Below are 24618 nucleotides of genomic sequence, written 5' to 3'. Positions count from 1 at the left end.
AAGAGCTGTGACCAGATAGGAAAAGCACAGCCTCTCTGTGGATGCAACGTATTTAAGTAGCCTGTTGATTTTTATAAGTTCAATGAGGTGCATGGTAAAGGTTTATGAGAACTATTTTTAGTTAAGTCTGTTACCTGTACCTTCTGTGTTACTAAAGGATGAGAGCCATGTCTGTAGGCTTCCAGAATTACTCTGCTGAGGTGACGTTCTTCCTCTATAAATGCATTGGTTTCAAAAAGAATATATTACATAATCCAATTGTTAGTCCTAATGAGAGTGCACCCATTGAATTAATAAAGTTTAGGTGAAGTTTGACCTACTCAAGTTCTCATTGAATCAGTGAATCAGCTCTATTTGGGACAAACAGTTGGATTTAGGGCAGAGAGCCTAATAGATTAGTAGCAGTCAACACTATGCAACATTAATTTTTGTTACTGTTTTAGAGACTAATCTTATTTTTGCTTTATTTTAAAGGATGCTAGAAAAGCATGTAGTGATACAACTCTTGGTCAGGTATGTTGGTTTATTTGTTTATTCATTTAAAATCTGCATTCCATTTTCCTACATTGGAGTCCCCAAAATAGGTTTATAATAAAATATAATCTAAAACAACCATATAAAAAATCATAAAATGAGCAACCTGAAAAACTGGGTATTAGAAATCTTTGTGAGATGGTTGTTTCTGTATTGGGAGTGGAATGTGTGGTAATTACACAAATGCAGTGTTAAGTTCTTATTTAAAAGTGAACAGTTCCTATGATAGCGTAAGATTTTGGATGCATTTCTATGGGAACATATGTATAAAATATATTTGATTAATTCTGATAGGTTTCATATAAAGGAAATTGTGCCTGCTGTTTAAAAAGATAATCACTTAGTAAACACCAAGGAATTAAGGGAAGTACAATGGGTTGGGGCTGGTTCCAGGACGCCCTCCCCATGGATACCAAAATCCTGGATGTTCAAGTCCCATTATGGCATAATAATAACAAGAGCGAGTACATTTCTATATACTATGTATCGTTTTCTAAAATAAAATTGAGGAGGGAGCTAGCTTGTTTTCTGCTGCTCCAGAGACTAGGATCCGGAGCAATGGATGCAAGCTACAGGAAAAGAGATTCGACTTCAACATGAGGAGGAACTTCCTGACAGTAAGGTCCGTTCAACAGTGGAACACACTCACTCAGAGAGTGGTGGAATCTCCCTCCTTGGAGGTCTTTAAGTAGAGGCTGGATGGCCATCTGTCAGGGATGCTTTGATTGAGAGTTCCTGCATGGCAAGGAGTTTGACTGGATGGGCCTTGTGGTCTCTTCCAACTCTGTGATTCTATGAAAATGGTTTCCTTTATGTAAAATGGCAAAATCAAGGTTTGCTTTTTGGGTTTGGGGGGGGGAATATTTTCAAGCTGTGGATGCAGAATGTGTGGATATGGAGGGCAACTGTACCATAATTGGAGGGGCTTTAAGATGTTCAAGTATATTTGTACATTGAAGTTCCAGCACAAGTTGCAGAATTATTACAGGACATTTCTACATTATAAGTGTTGTTCATGAAAGTATCACTAATATTCAAGATTCTTGTATGTCTGTTCCATTCAGAAGATGTTTTGAAATAATGTTTTCCTCTTCTCTTCAGATCACCACAAGTCTTGACTCAGTGGGTCGAATCCAGATGCGCACAAGACGTACCCTGAGAGGCCATTTAGCTAAAATTTATGCCATGCATTGGGGATCCGATTCAAGGTTTGTACAATTAGTTGACATAAAGTGGAGGTTTGTATTTTAAAGTGGAGGTTTGTATTCAGGTGGTCTCTGAATGCACTTTTCCTGTAAGTTCATGTGAACACTTCTGTGGAAAAGAAAGGTATGAATGTAGAAATGCTTTAACATAAAGCAGGGGGTGGGCAAAGTGCAGCCCTGGGTGCATGTGGCCCCAGACCTTTCTGAATCACCCTTTTTCTGACAAAAACGGGGTAAACTGAAATGCTTCACTTGGGACCTTTTTTAAAAAACAATTTTTCTAAACCACAGGGAGACTTGTAGCCACTTCCATTTTGGGGCTCAGGGGGAAAGAGGGTAGTGTGTGTGAGAGACCCATGGAAGGTCCCAGGGCAGAAAATTTCTCATTCCCAATCTTGGCCATGTTGAGACAAACAAAAAAGAATTTACTTATTTGTGAAGCCACCGTAAGTCTTGAAGGTAGCTCTTAAAACTCTCAAGAATTCGGTGAGTGCTTGGAATCAGTTTAGATGTATCTTTTGAAATACTAGATTTTGATTAATGAGTAAATACCTCCAATATTTATTTCTATATAGTATTTACTCACTAGTTACAATATTTTAGTCACAATCTATAACCACTAAATGCATCTGAGGAAGTAGACTAAGGTCTAGGAATGCTCATGCTGCCAACTTCTTTCTTTCAGTTAGTCTCAAAGGTGCTACAAGATCTCTACATACGGATTCCACAGACTAACACGGCTATATCTTTGAATTCTATAAACAGTCACTTTGATTACTAAAACTTTATTATTAATTTTTAAAAATGCATATATAATCATTTTATATCTTTTTCAATAGACTATTACATTTTTCAGTAACTGAAAGGATTTTTGGAAACACATGAGTCTTTCTTCCAGGTTGCCATAGGTAAATTGATCCATCCAGTTTTTCGGAGCTGAATAAAAAAGTATTTATAAAGCCCATATTCCATTTGTGAATCATGTGGCCCTCCAGATGGTGTTGGATTACAAGTCCTAGTAGCCTTAGCCAGCAGAGATGCTGTGGAAAAGTGGTGTGAGTTGTAATCTGGCAGTATCTTGAGGGTGGAAGCATTACACCAAGAAGTGGAATAGTAGTGTTCTGTAGATGAAGTTGGCTCAGTGGTTTCCATAGAATTTGGTAAATCAAAAGTAAACAGCCTATAATCAGCAAAACGACATGGGTGTGCTCTCTTCCTCCCTATTCAAGAAAGTGCCATTGCCATGGTGAAATTAGGTTTACTCCCACAGAAAGTTGTTTTGTAGAACTCTGCTTCACATTCTCCCATATAACCCAACAGCTGCTGCAGGGTCTTATGGAGGTAAAAGCAAAGGATTATAGTGAGAAGAACTTGCATCCCCTGCTGATATTGTGTAGTTAGGCTCCTTCTCGGGGCAGAAACAGTGTGGGCCTCTTCCATGTCCCCTACCCCTCATTGTTGAATTGTTGGCCATTTTGCTAGTATTTAATTAATGAAAAGAATGATTGGCTTTGTATGACGTGGCCTAGATATCCTCTGCTTATACCCAAAGTTATATTCTTGAAAGAGGAAGAAACAAAAGGAGGATCTTCATGAATAACTTGTGCATGATGATTGTCACTTCTGAAATCCAGAAGAAGGAGGCACAAAGTTAACTTTTTAACATGTGTTCTATGTATGTGTGTGTTTTGTTTTCTGTGGTTATCTCTAGGCTACTAGTGAGTGCTTCCCAAGATGGAAAATTAATTATTTGGGATAGTTATACAACAAACAAGGTAGAGTTTTTAAAAAATAATCCTTTTTGGCATATTTATGTGCCTCTTGATAGTGGTCTTTGCTTTTTGTTTCCACTGCTACTTTTAATTTTTGTGGTTGTTCTCTACCTGAAACACTACTACTTTTCAATTTTTTTTCTTTATCAACTCTTTTGCTTCTTGAGTGTTTTTCTTTTCCAGCTCCAGTACAGTTCTTTGTTCTGCTTTCATTTCTTTTTCTTCATTTTGAAAAATAGCCTATTTACTTGAGCATTCCATTGACTGTTCCATCTCATTGCTCTTAACCATGTGGCTCACTTGCTTGGTGAATACAGACTGATGGGTCTTAACATTTTTCTGAGGGGATGGGGTTATCTGGCATGGGTTACAGAAATCCTGTGATAGCAGCAGGCTTCCTTTACAAATTAAACAAATCGGGTGCATTAATCTCTGGAAATATGGAGCTTTTTTCCAAAAATGGCATGTACTAAAGTTCCTAAAAAGTTTACTTTATAGAAGGTACTTGTTAAGGACAACTTATACAAGTGGGACTTTTTTCAATGGTGGTCAGTATTGAGGAGGCTTTGACTCAATTATGGAACCATTTGGTGTCATTTGGGATCATAAACACACCGAGTTCCATAGTCTTGCTCAACTTCTCAGCCCTGTCACGAGTGAGAGGGAAGCCTGGTTCTAGCAAATGGGATGAGACTGAACCTAGACCTACATGCACAACATGACTCTCCCCTTCATATCAGAACTATAGATGATAGATAGTTATTGGTTTTCTTCTCTGTCCAAGATGTGCTCCTGAGTTTGTAGTTCCTTTAATACTTAGACACATAGAGCAAGTCTTATCCCCAAGTTTTATTTTTTCAGTTGTTGAAGGTGAAATAACAGGCTTAATTTGCATCTTCTCCCCTCTCTCCCCCAAGCTTCAGGCTAAAAGAGTGTGGGTTTTTCTCCTTACTTCATGGTGTGGTTCAGGCACACTGTCCATTGGAGGAGTGACATCTTGGTGCTGATGGGTTTTAACCAGACATTAAAGACAGCTGAAGTGTGTCAGCTCTTTTAAATAGAAGAGTAGAAATGGCTGTAGTTTGGCAGACCTGTACAGTTTTTTTCATGCTCATGGAGAAAGAGTGAGATCTAAACAATACTTTATTTGTATTGTGGGATTCAAGGTTACCAGGAAGGTGAAGAAGATGCAAGAAACTTTGTCAAACAGTGAAAAGCAGAGCAAAATGATGATATTGCTGTTTGGACAACATGTACAGTTGGCTCTCTGTATCCATGGATTCAACTATCCAAGGCTTGAAACATATATATATATATATATATATATATATATCCAAAAAGAAAACCTTGATTTTGCTATTTTATATAAGAGACACCATTTTACTACCCCATTGTTTATAATCGGGCTTGAGCATCCACAGTTGGTGCTAGAACCGACCCCCAGTGGATCCCAAGAGGCCCCTGTAATATTGGCTGCTTTTAAATAGGCTGCAGTGTCTGAAACCACTGTCTCATTTGGCTGTGTTCTCACATTATTTAGATAACTTGAAAATTCTATCTATTTAGGAAATGTGTGAATTAATCACATCTTTTAGCGTAGAGTTCAGCCTCAGTGATAGCTAATTTCGTCTGTACATCCACAGTGTTTAGGATGTGTCTGAACCCTCTGTAGAGAAAATAACCTCTCTCATGCGGTTTCTTCTTCTTTCCCCTCCCTCTTTCAAGATGCACGCCATTCCTTTGAGATCTTCCTGGGTAATGACCTGTGCATATGCACCATCTGGCAATTACGTCGCTTGTGGTGGATTGGACAATATCTGCTCTATCTACAATCTGAAGACAAGAGAGGGCAACGTACGAGTGAGCAGAGAGCTACCCGGCCATACTGGTCAGCTGCCATCTGTTCTTTGTTTCGTTATTCGGTTCTGATGAAATGCTGGCTTGCTGAAATGTTTGTTTTTTTTTAAAAGAGGAGTGGCCAACAGCAAAAATACATTGTCTTAAAGCAGAATTATTGAAATAGTTTCTGTGTTCAGTAGTTAAATTTCAGATTTTGTTTTTGCTTTTTATTCCCAATCTGCCAAAAGGAGTTATTCAGGAATGTCTCTTGAACCAGGTAGGGTGATCCCATGACCTAAATATAGAGGTTTATCAGACGCAAGTTTTGGACCCTCAATTCCGCTAAGGAAGTGAAACAAACGTTGCGAATTGACCTTATAACGCGATGTTTTACCACATTGTTTGCTTTTCCGTCATTCCCCCAAAACGTGATGTTAGCGCTATACAAGGTGATTTGCGTGATGCGAAACCATGCACAGCGGATCTGTTTACTACACCAGCGCCTTCCGTTTCTGTCAAACATTTCGCATCAAAATCTTTGCGCATGCCCTTTGGAGGTTTTGGTCGTATCGTGACCTTTGTGCTTCAGGGGGAGCGAGGGGGTCCCCCCATCTCTAGGATCCTATTTAGCGGAGGGGAGGGGGAGAAGGAAAGAGCTGAAGGAAAAAGGGGAATCTAGATGCAAATGGGGACAGAAGGCAAAAGGGGAAATCTGGGTGGCTTTAGAACTGCAAAGGGCTGCCATAGGGAGGTGGGGGGGGATGGAGAAAGTGATGGTGGAGGAGGAGGAGGAGGAAGGAGCTGTGGGAATAAGGGAGCCATGGAGGGCATCCTATAATGGAGCAGGAGGAGGAGGATGAAGGAGCCAGGGCAGCTCAGAGGGAGGTGAGGGTCGGAAGGAAGGAAGAGGAGGAGGAGGATTGCCCAGGGAAATAGGGCTGTGGAGAGAAGCTGGGGATGTAGGGAAATGGATGCAGCAGAAGCAGCCTCTTTTGACAATTTATGCGCATGATTTTTTGGGTGCTTGCTTTCCTCTTGCTCCTGGAACTTAAGAGCCATTATTATTATTGTTGTTATTATTGTTGTTGTTTGTGTTATATGCGGATGCTACGGTCAGAATGCCTGCGCTGCATTTCCCTTTTATTCCCAATTGATTGCATAGGTCAGTTGGAATTGACAGGTCTCTCTCTCTCAGCCTCAGTGGAAGGCAATGGCAAAGTGTAAGCAGGAGGAAAGGGGGCAGTTCAGGTCAGGTCAAAGGCAGGGCATGAACAGAGCTCCCATCAGGAACTTTCCTCCCTTTTTAAAAAAATTATTTTTGGCAAAATGTGTGCATGTTTTGTTTTTTCTTGAGAAATATATATATTCTTGTCCTTTGCAACATTTTCCCTTTGCTGGAAGTCAGCAAATGAAAGGAAAAGGGAACAAGCTGCCAGCCACGTTATCTATAGGCTTTTTCCTTTGAGAATCCATCCTAAAATGTGAATGTTACATTCGAATGTTACATTTGTTGCTCTTGTCAATTAGGCAATTGGCAAAATGATACATGCTTTTGCAAGGAATTCAGGGATAGCTCTAAATTGCTTTTAAATGCATAAAAGAATGCATGACAATTGCATCCTTTTCTGGCATTTACAAGGTGATGAAATTATTATTATTATTATTATTATTATTATTATTATTATTATTATTACATGTGCAAGAGGCATTCTGAGGTGGCAAGGAGTGGGGGATACAGGATGCATTAACTTGCATTTTGGGGTTGAAAATGGGGCCAAGGGCAGATCATAAGAGGTTTATTTGACAAAATGTGCGCACTTTGGGGCATTTTGTGCCTGGCTCTTTAAAAAAAGGAGGGGGAAAGGGTTAGGGTTAGAAGGGGCTGGACTGGATGGCCCTTTGGCACCCCTTCCATTTCTAGGGTCCTATTTATTCCTTCAGAAAAGAAGAAGGGACTGGACTGGATGGCCCTTTGGCACCCCTTCCATTTCTAGGGTCCTGTTTATTCCTTCAGAAAAGAAGAATGGGCTGGACTGGATGGCCCTTTGGGGTCCCTTCCATCTCTCTGGCATCCTATGTATTCCTTCAGGGCAGAAGAAGGGGCTGGATTGGATGGCCCTTGGGGGTCCCTTGCGTAGATTAGATTTACCTATAGGTACAGACCCCACTCCCCGCCACATATACCTATACATATACATATAGAACACGCACACACACACACACACACACACACATCCATATATATATATATTAAAAAAATAAAGAGATTAGATTCACACACACGACCTCGTTATAAATACAGGCAGACAAGACAGATATACATATATATATACACACATATATGTCAGAGACACATACTAATAAACATCTCTCTGCATATTCACAGTATCCACAATAGCTGATAACACACACGCATGTTTATATTCACATGTATTCCTTCAGGACAGAAGAAGGGGCTGGACTGGATGACCCTTTGAGGTCCCTCCCATCTCTCTGGCATCCTATGTATTTTTTCAGAAGAAGGGGGGGACTTGATGACCCTTTAGGGTCCCCTTAATTTATAGCATCCTATGTATTCCTCCATCATACATCAAGGCAAAACACACACACACACACATTCACGTTTGCATTCGCGCAAAGAATGTATCTCTGCACATATTCACTCAGAACACACTTTTATTTGTATATATATTTATATATATATACACTCAAAACCCTCTCCCCTGGGGTTGCCCTGAAAAAGGAAGGCCACTGGAAGGGAATGGGGTGAAAAAGCAGCTCAGCATCATGGAAACTTTGCAATCAGTAACTTTTGCGTCGCTAAACCATTTCACAATGCATTAGAAAGGATAATGGGAGACAAATGCCGGATTTCCCTTTTTCCCCGTAATGCCCAAAAAGGGGAGGAATGATGCTAAAACTACGGAAGCGTTGTGCAATGGGCTCCCATAGAAATGAATGATGTCTGGAAGAACATCGCTTTATTGCGCAATGTTGGTTGCGCAAAAGTGACTCTTTGGGCAGGAAAAATCGCCAAAAACTTGCGTCTGATAAACTCCATACTCTGCCCTGAGGAAACACTGCTTCCTTCCCAGTTCTTCCTCATGCCACCCCTGAAGTTCTTCATTCAGTTCTTCTTACTTTCAGTTCTATTACAGTGCACCCTTTTTTTATCAGCTGATTATTTATCTGATTATCAGCTTTAGACCACGAAAAAGAAGACGTTCGGACCCCCAGTAGCTGAAACGTTCGTCTACTTCTCAACCATTTGTCCTCTCCCTTGCACATGTCCAGTTCACCTTTGTTCAATAAGTTGCTGCTTTTTGTTGTCTTTTCCTTTTCCTGAGTATTACTTTTCTTCTCTGTGTTCGGCTCTGGAAAGAACTGGGAAGGAAATAAGGGTTAAGTAAGTTAAAGCAGATGTTTGGGGGTATGACATCCTGCTGGTCTTTGGTAGCTGTGGAAGTTAACACTTTCCTGGATGTCACCTTCTCTGCATTCTAGAATGGACCTTCATGGTAAATTTAACCAATAACTAATTTCCCTCCATTCTTTCCTGAGGGTTGTGAGAATGTGACTTGTCAGGCATTTTCCAGTGATCTTGAAGGCTAATTGGGGATCTGGACCTTGTAGTTTTGTAGTTTTCCCCAACCCACTGTGCTCTGTTCTGAGGGAGGGCTGAAGATATCTTATAATTTGGACTGAGTTGCTTTAATTAGGGCTTCTGGCTCAAAAGGTGTTTAACTATAACTACAGTGCAGACTCTTACTCCCCCCCCCCAATGCTTTACAGGACTCCTTGCCTTGCAGAATATATGTTGCTCGAGCATTAAAAAAAAAGTAGCCAACTTTTCAGCCGATTTAGCCATCCTATCTCCACTCTGTAGCTGTAGGTTAGTTCTTCTGTGAAGACTTTAATTTGTATACTTTCTTCATTTTCTTTTTTAAAACAATAAATAAAAAATTATTGACTGTCTTTCACCTTTTAAAAAATAATATCCAGGGTGCATCTACACTAGAAATAATGCAGTTTGACACCACTTTAAGTGCTGTAGCTCCATCCTATGGAATCCTGGGATTTGTAGTTTTACAAGAGTTCTCTGCCAAAAAGTGAAGGTGCCTCAAAACTACAAATCCCAGAATTCTGTAGAATGGAACCATGGCAGCTAAAGTATCAAACTATGTTATTTCTACAGTGTAGATGTACCCCTGGTTGTGAATTAATGAAAAGAAAGCCCTTTGTGTGAACTTGAACAGAATCTTAGTGTCAGTTGCTTGAAATATATTTGAGCATATGGCTTAGTGTTACAGCTTGCTTTATTTATCTCCCTGTGAACTCAGTACCCTCTCTATCCAGCTCCTGAAGTTGCCTGCCAGATTTTAAGCTTTTGTAGCCTTAAGATCTGAATGAATTAATTAATGTTCGGAGTACAGATTGGAAATATTTGGTTTGATATGAAAGCATTTTGGATCTCATCCTAAAGTGATGGATTTACTCATCTGTTTTTCTTTCTTTCTTTCTTTTCTTTTTTTAGGGTATCTCTCCTGTTGTCGCTTTCTAGATGACAACCAAATAGTCACAAGCTCAGGAGACACCACCTGGTGAGTTTTTGGGTGGGTTTTTTTTCTTCCTTAAATATTGTTATATCTAGATATTTAACCTGCTGTGTTCCAATGTTTTTCTTTAATTTTCAGTGCGCTGTGGGATATTGAAACTGGGCAACAGACTACTGCTTTCACTGGGCATACTGGAGATGTGATGAGTCTCTCTCTAAGTCCAGACATGAGCACTTTTGTTTCAGGTGCATGTGATGCATCATCCAAGCTCTGGGATATTCGAGATGGGATGTGCAGGCAGTCTTTCACAGGACATGTGTCTGACATCAATGCAGTGTGTGTAAGTGTCTAACTATGTTAGTAAATGCAGGGAGAGAAAGGATTATAGATTTAAATGGTCATTCATATTTTCTGTCACACAAACAGAACAGATGACTAGATATTTGTGGAACTGTTATGAGTGCATGAATATTCTCAAACATTTCAGCCTGTGGAAGAAGGTGCTATAGGATATTGGCAAGTTAGCTTCTGTGAGGGTACTATTGAAAAAAATATTTGAATGGGAGGAGTGGTGGGACCAGGGCTGTTTCCCCAGGATCTCTAGGTTGGGAAACTGCTAGTGTTGTTAGAAAACATGAATTTTTTGTTAGACAAGTGTCTCTGAGCAAATAGCTGAGTTCCTAATCCCTTCACATGATCAAAGTAAACATTTTATAATACAGTGAACCTCAAGAATTAAATAATGGAAGAAAATATGTGCTGAGTAGAATAGTGTTGTATCATACTTTTAAAAACAGATTCAAAAGCATGTGTCTTTCATGATCTCTGTGACTCACATATATGGTCATTCTGTGCTTCTGTGCATCTTTGGAAACTTCTGGAGTTTGCTTTTTGGCGATAGCCCTACTCCAGCCACACAATGATATGCTGTGTCTTCCCACTCTTTACCTTAGATCAGAAACACATAGGCCAAATAAAGCACCTACTGGGTGCTTTAGGGGCCTGGCATTCAAATGACGTATTCCCCCAATATGCCCAAAAGTCACTTCAAGGCCACCTAAGGCGGTCTGAAGCCGCCCTGTAAAGGAGCGGCAAAACACTGGTCCTGCTGGCGGCCCATTCGAGACCACAGCAGTGGCTGGCTTCGGGACTACGGTGTCCAGTTGCTGCAGTCCTGGAACGAAAAATTTCTTCATTTCCTATTTGTCTTCATGGTTTCTGTGAATCACACAAATGGGTGATTCTGTGCCTGTGAAGTGCATCTTTGGAACCTTCTAGAGCTATTATATATACATTTTGGCAGCAGCCACACCCACTCACCTAGCAACCTACCCACTCACTTCTTGCCTAGGTCCTCAGTTCATTTTTGTCTGCTGCAGCAACAGTGTTTCAGAAATGCTTCAGTTTAATTTTCCTGTCAGACTTTTATTTCTGTTTTGGCATAGTCTGTCTTGCATGTTGGTGAGTAGTTCTTCATTCACCTGTGTATGAAGGTGTACTATGATATCTGGCAAAATCTTGGGATGAAATGACAACTTGCCTTGCCTTTTGTGCTTGGCATAGACTGGTTGTAATATAGAGGTAAGGTTAACAGCTCTACTGTATGAGCAAAACTTATTGGAGGCTCCTGAGGTGATTGGGAAATAGCTTACTCTGATGGATCATCAGCTTCTTATTCCCCATCCACTTTTATCTTCTTTGATTCCGACTTCATGAACTTGTTGGGCTGATTACCATCTACTCCTACACCAACACTATGCTACTTTGATGCGTTACTTTGATTGGTCACTATACTGGACATGAAGCAGATGTGTTTTCGCTTCATCATATGAGTCTCTTTTGCTCCATTGGGAAGACACATATTTTGCTTCTGTATCCCGCCCTTTAGTGCATGCGCAGTGTACACACCAAGTGTATTACCATGCTGGTTGTATGGCTTTGCTGGCCACAAATTCTGAAATGGCCAAGCTGACAAGTGGTCACAGGATGATAGCAGAGGCTGCTGCAGCAAGACCTGGGCAAGCCGATGCCTCTCTCCCTCATTTAAACGAGTCCCACCACAAAGCCACAGTCAGTACTTAAACCTCTCCTTCTCTTACCCACCTTCACATCACAAAGCTGCTGCCAAAATTTAAGCCCCTGCCTCACTCTGTTTCCCACCCTCTCACAAGGAATCCTCTGCAAGAATTTAAACTGCCTCATAGTTGGTTGGTAGCTTGCTAGTGTCCCATTTGTGTGATTCCCAGCAACAACAAAGAAGGAGGAGATGTTGCTTATCTATAATTGTATTGCTTTGAATGATTATCTGTGAAATCACACAATCCTGCCCATCCTCCCCTCATTGTGTCCTGCCTCTCCTTAGATCCTGGGCTGCTGCTTTGGCATCCATGGAACTGAAGGCTTAGGTGGGAAACGAGATAGCAGGTTGTACAGAGAGTGGGGTTGGCTATCACCCAAATACTTATCTAATAGCTCTGGAAGGTTCTGATGGTACATTGTGCAGGTTAACTTGTCTGTGAGCTGCCTTGGGTCCCTCCAGGGAGAAAGGTGGCATATAAAATAAACAAACAAAACTCATTTGTGTGATTTCAGAGATGGCCACTTGAAGAAATACAATTACAGGTAAACAACCTGTCCTTGTCACTTTGATCCTGGTTACTAGAAGAAATTAGATTTATAAACAAAACTACAGAACTTTGTGGATGTACTAAAAGTATAAATAAATGAAATAACTCCTAAGCCAGGAATCTTGCTTGAGCTTTTTCTCATCTGTATTCTTTTTAATGTGACTGACTTCTTGTTTAATTTGCAGTTCTTCCCTAATGGCCATGCTTTTGCAACTGGCTCTGATGATGCTACCTGTCGACTCTTTGATCTGCGAGCAGACCAGGAGCTTATGACGTACTCTCATGACAACATCATCTGTGGGATTACTTCAGTTGCTTTCTCAAAAAGTGGTCGCCTCTTGTTGGCAGGTTATGATGATTTCAATTGCAACGTCTGGGATGCCCTAAAGGGAGAACGCGCAGGTTAGTTTATGTGCATACAAAAAGAAGCATCTCCTCCAATGCTGACTCTAAGGACTGCATCACCCCAAAGTCAATATTGGAGCTGTAGATGCTGTTTATTTTTGAAATCTTTACTAGCCTGATCTATTTGGGTTGACATTGTGTTTCAATTTAAACTGCCAGTGTGAATAGGAATGAGGATGGGAAGAAAGAAAGAGATATTCTGGAATGACATGCATAAAGACACCCAAGCATAGGTGTATATGTAAGTGTGAAAATAAAAAGGATAAAGAAATTATAGGTAAGGTAAGAAAGTTGTGATCATAGCCAAACTTTCAGAAATACAGTGGCCTCTCCACATTTGCTGGTGTTAGGGGCACAGGATCCCAGTGAAAGTGGAAAAACTGCAAATAAAAAACCACTATGTTTTTAAGATCTTCATGGTTGCACCACTGGGAGGTGGACCAGAAATCAAGAAATGACTTAGAGTGTGTTCTATTTAGAGGAGAATTACTTTTTGGAGAGCAAGCTTTAGAAAAGAACTTAGTTCAAAGCAAACTTGGGGGGGGGGGAACCAAGCTATGCCAACTTTGCAAAGAAAGAGATGAGAAAGGAGACCTTACAGAGGGGTTATTCTTTTTTCCCTTCCTTTTGTGGTGTCAGAGGATATGATACAGTCAGTCATATAATAAAGCTTTTCAAAGACAGCAGTAGTATAGGCCTTGATCACAATTTGGAAGGCAAGTATTAATCACTAGACCAAATCAGGGATGAGGAGGTGGATCTGCCTCTAAAAGAAAAACACAATATTGACTGCTTTTTGGGCACTTATGGTCGTTCATAACAGTTTAGTGGGTAAAACATCAGATTACAGTATTGTTTCACAGAAAACCATGAGCAGGTTTCTTTCACCAGTGGCAAAGGATTGAGCAAGCAGAAGATAATGCTGGTAGAGATATGATGTCTGTTGGATATAGGTGGGAAAGTAGAGGTTTGGGTTGAATATTTTTTTACTGGGGTTTACACGTCTGTTTACTTTATCTAAAAGCAATGGGTCATACCATCTTGTTTTTAATCTCAGGTATCTCAGTTATGAGATTCAAAATGGAGACACTGAAAATAATAAAATAAAATTTGAGAATGGAGACCTCATGGTCTCAATAGATTTGAAGGAAGTGTATCTTGGTGTTCCAGAGGTTATAGCAGACAGGAAGTACTTGAGATTCCAATATCATGTGAGGCACTACCAGTTCAAAGCACTACTATTTGGCCTAGTGGTATAAGAAGTGGTTGTTAAGAAGGTATTGATATTTTTGTGGCATTTTTGAGACAGAAAGGAGTACAATTATATGCATACCTCGACATTTTACTAAAAGCACATTCCAAAGATAAAATTATGAAGGATTTGCACTTGACACTACAAATTTTAGAGCATTATGAGTTTATCATAAATTATGAGAAGAGTCAGTTAGAACCGACAAATTCATTGACACATTTGAGGGCTCAGGTAAACACTCAGCTGGATTGTTTGAGTTTATTGAAAGAAAGGAAAATCAAACCCAAACAGGAAGTAACACAAGTGATGACCCTTGTAATCTCTTCCAACTCTGATTCTATGATAATTCTGGGTTTGGAAAATCCAATGGTTCTAGTCAGAATTATGGGGCTCTTGATGATTAGTACCATGGAGAAGATTACCCAAGAGAACTTCAGAAATTAGTGATTCTGCATCAACAAGCAATTGAAAACAGATCCAGTTATACAGTGAGCATACAGATCCAGTTATACAGTGAGCATACCGATCCATCAAAGAGAAGAGGTGGTGGTTAATAGACAAGAATTTCGACAAAGTGCAAATTATAATGGATCTGAGTCCTAACAGGTGGGGGAGCTTACTGCGACAGTTTATCAGCTCGGGGACTTCTGAGTGTAATGGACAAAATACACAATATAAACATTTCAGAGTTGAAAACTATGAAGTTAGGCACAGCTTGCTTTCATAACATTGGTATGGGGGTGTCATGTTTAAATATGGATAGACAATGTGACTGCAAGAGCTTACTTTTCCAATCAAGGAGGTCTACACTCCTTCCCATTGATAATAGTCAAACAAGTTGTTCCAGTGTGCACAATGGAATTTCAATTTCTGCAATCTCTCTGAAGGGGAAGTTAAATGTACAATTAGATTATTTGGGCAGCAACACAGTACATCTGGGAGAATGAATGTGGAGGTGTTTCAATATTTACACAATTTCTTAGGACCTTTTCAAGTAGAGTTATTTGCATGAGAAAAGAACTGCAGATTAAAAAGATACTTTTCCATGGGTTGGAGCAGAAATGTGAAGAATTATGATACTCAAGGAGTACGGTGGTCAAAGGCTTGTCTGTATGCTTTTCCACTGGTTCAAATTCTTTAGAAAGTGCTTTTCAAAATACATCAGGAGAGCACATGTAGTATAAATAGCACCATATTGGCCCAGAGGTCCTTGGGTCCCACTACTCTTGAGGCAATTAGGTGACCCTCCATAAAACTGTCTATTATACAACAACTTTTTATTTATGGTTAATAGACCTGTCAAGGCATACAATGACTTCAAACATATAAATGGAAAGATTACATATATCATAAAACCAATATAAAATAGAAAGTTTTCATTAAAATGCAGAAAGTTAAGAATAAAATTGTCAGATTGGATTACAACATTGGAGATTATCTTGATTATGTAGTTACAGCACTAGGATATAGATTAGTCAGACCCCATTTTACAGCCATTGACAAAAATTTTGCAACTCATGCATTTGTCTTGCAACAACATTTTCATGTAAAATAATTCAGAACAGCCCGGCTTGCATTTCAATAAGGGGGCAATCAATTGGTTACAACACTGGTTATAAAAAAACACAGGCAAACAAAATCTGTGATAGAATTTCAACTTCGGTGGGCCCTTCCAATATCTGGGGGATCTGTTCCAGACCCATCTCCTGCGTAAAGGAAAAATGCGTATGCTGAAGCCCCATTTTAAAAAATGGTTGTGCGCAGCATGGTGTGTGTGCCTTGGGCAAATGCACCATTATTGCTTCTTGGGCCTGCTTTCTGCATAAGGTGAGAGCTGCATATGGGGCGCCCGCATATGCCACAGGTGCGCTGTACTTGCTGTCCATAAGGGCAAAGTCGAGCAGAGGTGGGTAGACCAGCAAACCTTCAGAAAAGAAGGTTTGAGGGAAACCCTATTAAACCAAGGCTCATTGTATTATCCAGTTCTTGATTGCATCTGACTGCATGAGTATTGAGCAGAAAAAAATAGAGTTGCAGGGATATTCAGTAGGCATAGTTAACACTACAATGGGCCCTTGGTATCTGCTTGGTTTAGTTCTCGGACTCCCCCGGGATATCAAAGTCTGTGGATGCTCACGTCCCATTAAATACAATGGCATAGTAAAAAGGTATCCCTTACATAAAATGACAAAATTAAAGTTTACTTTTTGGACTTTTTCTTTTAAAAAATAATATTTTCAAACTGGATTGTTAAACTGGATTCAAACTGGTTTGATAGAATCTGTGGTTATGAAGGGCAGACTGTATTATGGCATCTAGGACAAAGTCAGTTCAGAGTATATGACTTGGAAGGCATTTGATGGTGTAGCTCAAAAGCAATATGGGTGGAACAAATGGAAGTTATGCAGGTTTTGCAGGACAAGTAGCATAAGGGCTTAAGATCAAACACTTTGAAACAACAGTGGTTTTAAATTTTGGGGGCCTGCCACTTTCAGTTCATCCTCATATAAAATTTCTTGTATGCTTTGGACTTGGCACAGTCTGCTGAAACCCAGGTAGCAACATTGACAAGGAATGCATTTTTCTCAGCTAAGGTTGATATGCCAACTGTAGCCCTACATGGAAATGTTGGACCTAGACATAGTAACCTTTCTTTGCTAGTTATCCCAAAACAGTGTAATTTTAATGTGTGATATGAGGGTCTCCTTTGACATTCATTAAGCAACTTGGAAGCAGCTGGTGATCATCAGGATGTTTGGATTTCCTTGTTGTAGCCTCCACAAATTGATTACAGAATGTAATTGATTTTTAGTTGTGTTTTATTTGATTAAGATGATTTTTGTATATTGTCCTAAGAACTATTATTGATAAGGTAACAGATAAATTTTAGCAATGAATACAATAAATTAGGCAGAATGGAGAGAGTGGGATTTCACTTTTAAAAGGGGCCTGAGGCCATGTTACCTAAAGAAGTGTTTCTCATAATATATGATGTGGGGGGGACTGGCAGTTTTTTCTGCTCAGGGTCCCAAGAACTGGCGCCATATTTGCTATAGTTGTTTCTTTTGTTGCTGAAAATTCTTTGTGCACTTGCAGCTCACTGGCATTGGTCCACGGATCACCATGTGAGTAGTAGTGAGCTGGACTACCTCCATCCATACAATTCTGCCAGTATATTTACGTTATTGTTGGAGTTATGCTGACATGCATGTTAGTAAGAACATCTAGATTGGGGAGTGCAAGGGATAATGCTTTCTGGATGGTGGTCCCTCAGTTACGGAAGTCCTTGGTGCTGCTTTTTACGTTACACATTTCGTTAAGGCCTTTGATCAGACTTAAAAACTTGTTTCTGTTGGCCTTTCTTGAATCCGTATACCATGAGTGTTTTAACATTATCCTACATTATCCTCTTATCCCTGCAGGTGTTCTTGCTGGCCATGATAACAGAGTCAGCTGCTTAGGAGTTACCGATGATGGCATGGCAGTAGCTACAGGGTCTTGGGACAGTTTTCTCAGAATCTGGAATTAATTTAGCAGCTGAAATACACCTGGATAGACACGCACACCTTCTCCATTGAGATCTGGAGAGATCAATGCTGCAGCCTATTGCTGTGAAATAATATTTCTACCTTGTATTTACAGGTGAAGTTTTTCTACTCACTGATTATTGCATAAATAGGCTTTCTGTACATGAAGTTTTAAAATAAATCAAGTGAAGAAGTGGTGGGTGGGCGAAATCAGTAACTTTTTTCTTCAAAGCAAAGAAAAGCAGAGGGCAGCACATGTATTCATGGTGACTGAAGCTAAAAGAACCAGTCCATCTTACAGTTGGTATGCCTGTGTTGTCCTGGAAGGATTTCTGCTTGTTCCCTTGTCCTAATTCTGTACCTTTTTGTACATAACTGAATATACACATAGCGGCCAATCATGTAACATTTTGTCTGTAAGTAAAGAAATAATGTTTGCATTTTTTAAAAGAAACTGCATTTATATAGCTCTACATTTAATCTGAGATGTCTCTCCTGAGTTCCACAGTGGATGTACTAGATTGTTGTTTTAAAATGTTTTTTTCTTATTATTATTTTTTTGTGAATTTACTGTAGATAAATGTGTGAAGTTGAAGAGATGTTTGTAGGTTTTATAACAGAAGGTGTTTGGATTATTGCTTGATCTATTTCTGTGTCTGTTTAAAAAGTCCTGATGACTTCTTGCGACACCTAGCGCCTTACTTGCTATGTGACCTATTTATTGAAATATGAAGTTGGTTCCTTCTGAGCCAATAGTTACTGGATAGTCCATTGGCAGTTAGAGGCACCAAACCCCACAGACGTAAATAGGTCATCAGATGCACCCTTCAAAAATAAGAACTGAAAATGTTGGTGTCAGATTTTGAGCTTCCTTCCAACAGCCTTTATATGATTTGGCTCAGCATGTAAATCAGAGGACAGACATTTGTTGCTGCATGCTTGAGCCAATCATGAATGGATATTTGAGGTGGGTGGGATAGATGTAAATGTATTGTTTTTAGGTCTACTGTAATATCATTGGCCTGTTTGGTGTGAGGTTACGAATATGAAATCACTTCAGACTTCTAGCAAAGACTTTTATTCCTCCTTTGGACTATACCACTCCAAATGCATGTGGACCACAATTTGTTTTCTCCTCTCACATGTATTAAAATATGCCTATATAGGCAGAAGTTTAATGTGTTTCGGGTAGAAGACCTCTCCTGGAATACGTATTTGCACATGCAGAGAATTGTAAAAATTGGTGTCCATTTAAATGTACCCTTCTCCCACTGTGCAATCTGTGTGGACTGTAGCATATGCCACATCAATATTTCAATTGGCTCCTGAAATCAATTCAGTTGCGCCAGCCAGCCATGACAGGAAGTGCTGAAATTTCATTCTGATACTGCCAGGATAGTTGTTCGGGTTGCCCAGACATTCCACAGCAAAACAGAGTTGCCTTTTGTGTATCTGTCAAGATTATCCCAGTTTAGATCCTGATCCATTAGTTTCTGTAGCCTCTGTTTTTTTATTGTAGAAAAGCATAACTGTAAACCCTCTTTGAGTTCCTGCTGTCTTAAATTTTGAAGTGAAATGAAATTTCTCCAACAATAACTCATAAGAAATGTCCCGATCACATAAGTGTGGTAAAAAGTATGGCCAGCTAGAAACAGAAATCAAATTTTGGTACTGGCAAATGTTCCCTGTGTTTGTAGTACACATTGACCTAAATTCTTTTAGGCTGAACCACAATAAACCCACTGAATCTGTTAAATTTATCTCTGTGTTGGCTCACCATTCAACAATTGACTGAATGGGTCTACTCTTGTTGAAGCTAATCAATAGGATGCCAACCATTAAGTGATCTCAGTTTTTATGGCAGTATCTGGGGATGCCTCCTTTCCAAAGTCTGTAAGGAGAATGTGGAGCTGTTAAAAGTAACCCTAGTTTTCTTGGCAAACAGCAGTTGCTGTCAGCATATTAAGACAGAGTTGTTGCTAAACCATCTGTTTTGTCAGGTTTCAGCCAAATTTTTATCCTCAGTTTCAGCCTTTCCTGTTTGCCTGTGTTTACAGTAGTAAAAGTGCCAATCCATGTGCCAAACAATGGATTTAGAAGCCACAAAAAGCACTAATACTTCCTTAATGATATAACAGAAAGAATCATTTTCCAGGGTGGGGTGGAGGGGCTGTTCAGGACCAGAATTACAAGCACTTAATAATTTTTTTGGGGGGTTTTCATATGGATCACTCTGTTCACATCCAGTATTGATGCTATCTGGAACAGATGTAGAGGTCAGTAACTGTCCTAGGATTTACTGATAGTATTGGCTGCTTTGTTTGGGTGAGATCTATGTTCAGACAGTTGTTCTGAATTCTGTGAATCATGTTCTACATTAACCCTCTTGTTGGTTTCCTTTATCACAACGCAAACATCTTTTGCAATGCCTTATGCTAGCAAAAAGCATACGACCCTTGAATGAAAAACAAAGTACAGTAGGAAGACATCTTTGAAATTAAAAATGAATGGTTCATGAAGCCACACAGCTGGGAAATGTTATGCAGGGGCTTTTGAAAGATGATGTTTATGTTTTCTCCTAGCTGAAAGGTAATGTCTAGGTGTTGGATTTTGGAATAATGCTCAGGGGATAGGCATACATGGAAAAGTATAGCAGAATAGGCAGTTAATTATGGCTACATTTAACAGTCCTAATTTCAGAGTGTGAGACTTGACTGATCCACTAATACATTTTCAAGCGTGTGTGTATATCTGAGAGCCAGGGCTGTCCCATTGGTCTAAACAGCCACATTTTAAATGAAATCGCTTTTCAGTATGATAAATGCATACCCTCCCTACTTTTGACTGTATTCACTGTGTTTGCGTTATAGCTCCCAAGATGTCGTGTTACATTCTTAGCTTGTGTATATACTCTACAGTGTATTGACCGTAGTCTACATTCTACTTGAGCAATGCTAATTTTGCATGTATGTGATGTTTTGGCTCTACCACACATTGGAAGGTATTTACTGCTTCCTTGAAAGGGAGCGGCATCTGTTAGAGTGCTAGATTCCTGCTATTTGTTCAGCAACATAGAAATCATCATATAGGCATCATTGTAATTCTTGCATCGTTTTTGTTGAACATAACTTATCCTACATCTCCGAAATAAAATGGGATATACAGGCCACAACCCTGTTGGGTGATATATGAGGCATAACCTCTAGTTTCCCTAGTACAGTGATGGCAAACCTTTTAGAGACTGAGTGCCCAAACTCAGTGGTGTTCCTTCACCGGGTGCCACTGGTGCCAGGGGGTACTTCTCCCAGCTTTCCAGGGTGGGAGGGATGGAGAAATGGAGCCCTCCTTTCCTTCACTCCTCCCACCCTAGAAAGGCTTTCTCAGCATTTCCAGGGTGGGAAGTGTGGGAAAACGGAGCACTCCTCCTGGCCTCTGCTAAAGGTGACGATGTGCGTGTCCTCTCTTACATGCATGTCACAGGTTTGCTATCACGGCCCTAGCATTTCAGTAATTGGAAAAGGAGATAGCCTAGTACCTCTTTGCACAACAGACCCCGCCCCCATGCAATGCAGCTTAGCAACACTGTAGTACACCTTCATAGCCAGTTGGTGGCCAGTGTGGGTGTGTGGTTGTTGGACACCATCCGTCTGCAGTCTCAGCACTGGAAAAAAGGAATAGTTGAATAGCCCTCCCAGTCCTCTACTGCTCACTGGGTGTCCAGGAGAGTGATAACTGTCTTTTTTCGAGGCTGAATGTTTCCTTCCTTACTAGCCGCTGATGGGTTATGGTGCAGTCTGAGGACCAGTGATTCAGCGGAAGTCCAGGAGAAGAATGCTGGCAGAAATTTATGTTCTACCAGCAACCGGGTGGCCCCACAAGGTTATCTCTGGTCTTGAGTTTTTTCCATTCCTTTTCATAGCCCTTGTAGAGAGAAAGGAAGTAAAATACAGTGGTGCCTCGGGTTACGAAATTAATTTGTTCCGTGGCACCGTTCGTAACCCGAAAAGCCTTCGTAAGCCGAATTGCCATAGGCGCTAATGGGGAAAAGCCGCGATTTCGTGCGAAAAAGCCGAAAAAAGCACCAAAAGTTTTTTCGTAACCCGAAAAAACATTCGTAACCCGAAACAATGTTTTCCTATGGGATTTTTTCGTATCCCGAAAATTTCGTAACCTGGGTATTTCGTATCCCGAGGTACCACTGTATAGAATTGTGGTGGATTTCGACTGTTTATTTTAAACTATCCATGTTAATACTGCCCCGTTACAGGATTACTTTCATTTCTAAGAGCATAACGTTCTTTGGGTTCGAGTAGTTGAGATGGATTTGCCAAGTTGATGATTCAAGAAGGGCCCCATCTGACTCTGACGTTTGGATACCAGAGATTTATGCCTCCCCAGAGGGGCCCTTTAGCATTTTCTTTTCAGTATTCTTGGCTGCTTTTTGTGTTACATTCTGAGTGAGGAGTGTTCTAGTACAGTATATGGTAATAAAATTTACCATATATAGAATAGCCCAATTAATATGTTGAATTGTACTAGATGATGGAGGCAGGGCATATTTTTGAAGCTTAATGCATTTGGGCATTTATGTAAATCACAGCTGATTCATGTGATTGGAGGGGGGGCAGGGGTTGTACAGCAAAGTTAGTAAAGACTAGGTTATATCATAAAATACAGACTACAACCATTTAATGACTCCCCAAACTGCAATTCTACATCTCTTTCTAATACATTGCATAGGGAAGGATTAGTGGGAGAAATAGTTGTTGTAGTACCTGTGGCAAAAATAGAGAAAATGATTGTATCAACCAGTGCATCAAGGTTGTATGATTGTCCCAGATTGAGTTACAAAAACTGGAGCAGAGAGAGGTTGTCCATGAGCTGGCAAAGTATCTTTGTTGAAAGATATTGCATACTTTAAAGAAATAAATAAATATGTCACCTTTCAATGCTGTTTCCGGAGCCATTTTATTCTCCAGCAAAGGTCTGTATTGTTCAGAGTATAGAATATTCTGTTCTTTCCCCTTTATTTCTCACCAGGTTTTTGTGAAGATAGGAGGACGACTAGATAATCAATTGTGAAACGTAAAATTCCTGGTGTGACGTAGTGGCTGGCAGTAACATTACAGCAGAAGTTTTTTTAACAAACAAACCAAAACAGTATTTATAGTGCCAGAGAATGAAAGTGTGTAGCCGTTTTCACAGTGTTGGTCAAAACCATCCCATAAGGATGTGTGGAAAGTGCTTCTTATGTAAGGTCCAGTCTCAGGCAAACAAAACCAAGCCACACCATGGCTGGCAGCCTGTTAGTGACATGTGCAAACAGTTCCACCTTCTGCTTGTGTACGTACTCTTTTGGTTGTGCCAGAGGTTGCACAACCAGTCTCCTTGCTTCACACTTGCTGCATTGTTCCAGCGACACTGCAGACATTCTGTGGCTGGTGGAAAGTGGAAGGGATTGGAGCAGTGTTTGGCTATGTTTCTGTAACCAGACACAAACCAGTGATGTCATCTGCTGCGACTTCATGTAGTCCCTGGTGGATACCCATGGTCTGCATCTGGCTGTGTTCCCAGAGCCAGTCCTCCTACTCTCCGCCAGTCACAAAATGGCCATTAGGAGGGGGTTCTGTAAGGACATAGTGAGTCCTAGGTCTTGTGTGGGAGCCATGCATGCAGAATTCCCATGCTGTGTGCCGCTATGTAGGATCTCAGACAGCATCTCCCACTTCTGTGGCTGCAGTAAGGTTCACTGTGCCCAGTTCTCCTTGTGGATAGAATAGAAAGCTCTGCAACAGAGCCCTAGTGACGCAGTAGTTAAATGCCAGTACGGCAGCTACAAGGTTGAGTTCAATCCCAGGTAGGGCTCCAGGGTCCACTCAGCCTTCCATCCTTTTGTAGTTAGGTAAAATAAGTACCCAGCTTGTTGGGGGCAGTTGTCTTATAGATTGTAAACCATTTAGGGAACACTAGTTCACTGATAAGCGGTATAGAAATGTAGTTGCTATTGCATACATGCTGGGGCTTTTCAGTGTTTTATTGCCCTTCCTGATGTGACCGCAGGCTCCTTGCCTCCTGGAAAGTCTCCCTGAAAGTAGTAGACTCTTAGGTGACTTTCTGAAGCATGTGTGGCTACAGTTGTAAAGGAAAATCACTAGCACATGTGGAGATGACAGAAGTGCCAGGTGGCAGTTTCTGACCTTGGGATCTGTGGACTGTGGGTTACCCTTCCAACCACAAATTTGGCACTTCTACCACATTGAGGTCTCTAGTCAGTTGCCAGTTATGTAAAATACATGCAAGACTGTTAAATGCTCAGTAATGTTATGGTGATTCTGTGGAGTGTTACTAATGATTTATAAATGATGGGGAAAAACTGAAATGTGCCTGACCTTCCTCGTGCCACACCATGTTTGATTTTGACTAATATGGGCATCTTAGATTTCAAGCCTTGGTTTTTACAACACAATGGTGCTCTCTTGGTTTCCTCCTCACTGCTATACATCTCCACGTGTGTATATTTGCATTGTCACCCAAAGGAACTGTGTTAAAATGTTTTTGGAAATGGATGTTCTTTTTACTTTCTCTGTTACTAATTACTTATTCCAGCCTTTCCCATCAGGATGTTTGTGAGTGTGGTGTTTTTTCTTTTTTAAAATCTTCACTTGTTGCCAGTTTCTCTTGAGGAAAAACCTTCCAAAACATTTCCAGGTACCAAGTGATTCTGCACTGCCTTTTTGATTGTGTTTTCTGAAAGTCTTACCCTTTTCTTTAACCTAATTAAAAACAAAATGCCCAGGGACTTGTGCCATTTTGTTCTTTAACAGTGCCGTTATATAAAGTTTTCCCTGTGGAAGAAAAATCACTTGCTATGAACTGTTTATATTTCCCCCCCATAAGCTTT

General features: G+C 40.3%; 1 protein-coding gene across 2 annotated transcripts in view; it reads left to right on the top strand.

Moving 5' to 3' along the window:
- The window catches only part of GNB4 (G protein subunit beta 4), a 59762-nt gene extending 38101 nt beyond the window's left edge, over positions 1 to 21661 (top strand). The window contains exons 3-10 of one of the 2 annotated variants that reach the window (XM_042457421.1): positions 475 to 513; positions 1636 to 1742; positions 3451 to 3514; positions 5237 to 5399; positions 9885 to 9951; positions 10045 to 10246; positions 12719 to 12935; positions 17613 to 21661. In XM_042457421.1, the coding sequence (XP_042313355.1) occupies positions 475 to 513; positions 1636 to 1742; positions 3451 to 3514; positions 5237 to 5399; positions 9885 to 9951; positions 10045 to 10246; positions 12719 to 12935; positions 17613 to 17719 (966 nt within the window). In that variant the 3' untranslated portion in view covers positions 17720 to 21661. Of the gene's footprint in view, positions 1 to 474; positions 514 to 1635; positions 1743 to 3450; positions 3515 to 5236; positions 5400 to 9884; positions 9952 to 10044; positions 10247 to 12718; positions 12936 to 17612 lie in introns of those variants that run through there. The other variant, XM_042457422.1, reaches the window with a different exon arrangement.
- Positions 21662 to 24618: the final 2957 nt, after the last annotated feature.

The sequence above is a fragment of the Sceloporus undulatus genome, chromosome 3 (genome assembly GCF_019175285.1).
Source record: "Sceloporus undulatus isolate JIND9_A2432 ecotype Alabama chromosome 3, SceUnd_v1.1, whole genome shotgun sequence".
Taxonomy (NCBI): Eukaryota; Metazoa; Chordata; class Lepidosauria; order Squamata; family Phrynosomatidae; genus Sceloporus; species Sceloporus undulatus.
The sequence above is the reverse complement of the archived record's forward strand: the minus strand, read 5'-3'. Positions and strand labels throughout refer to the sequence as shown.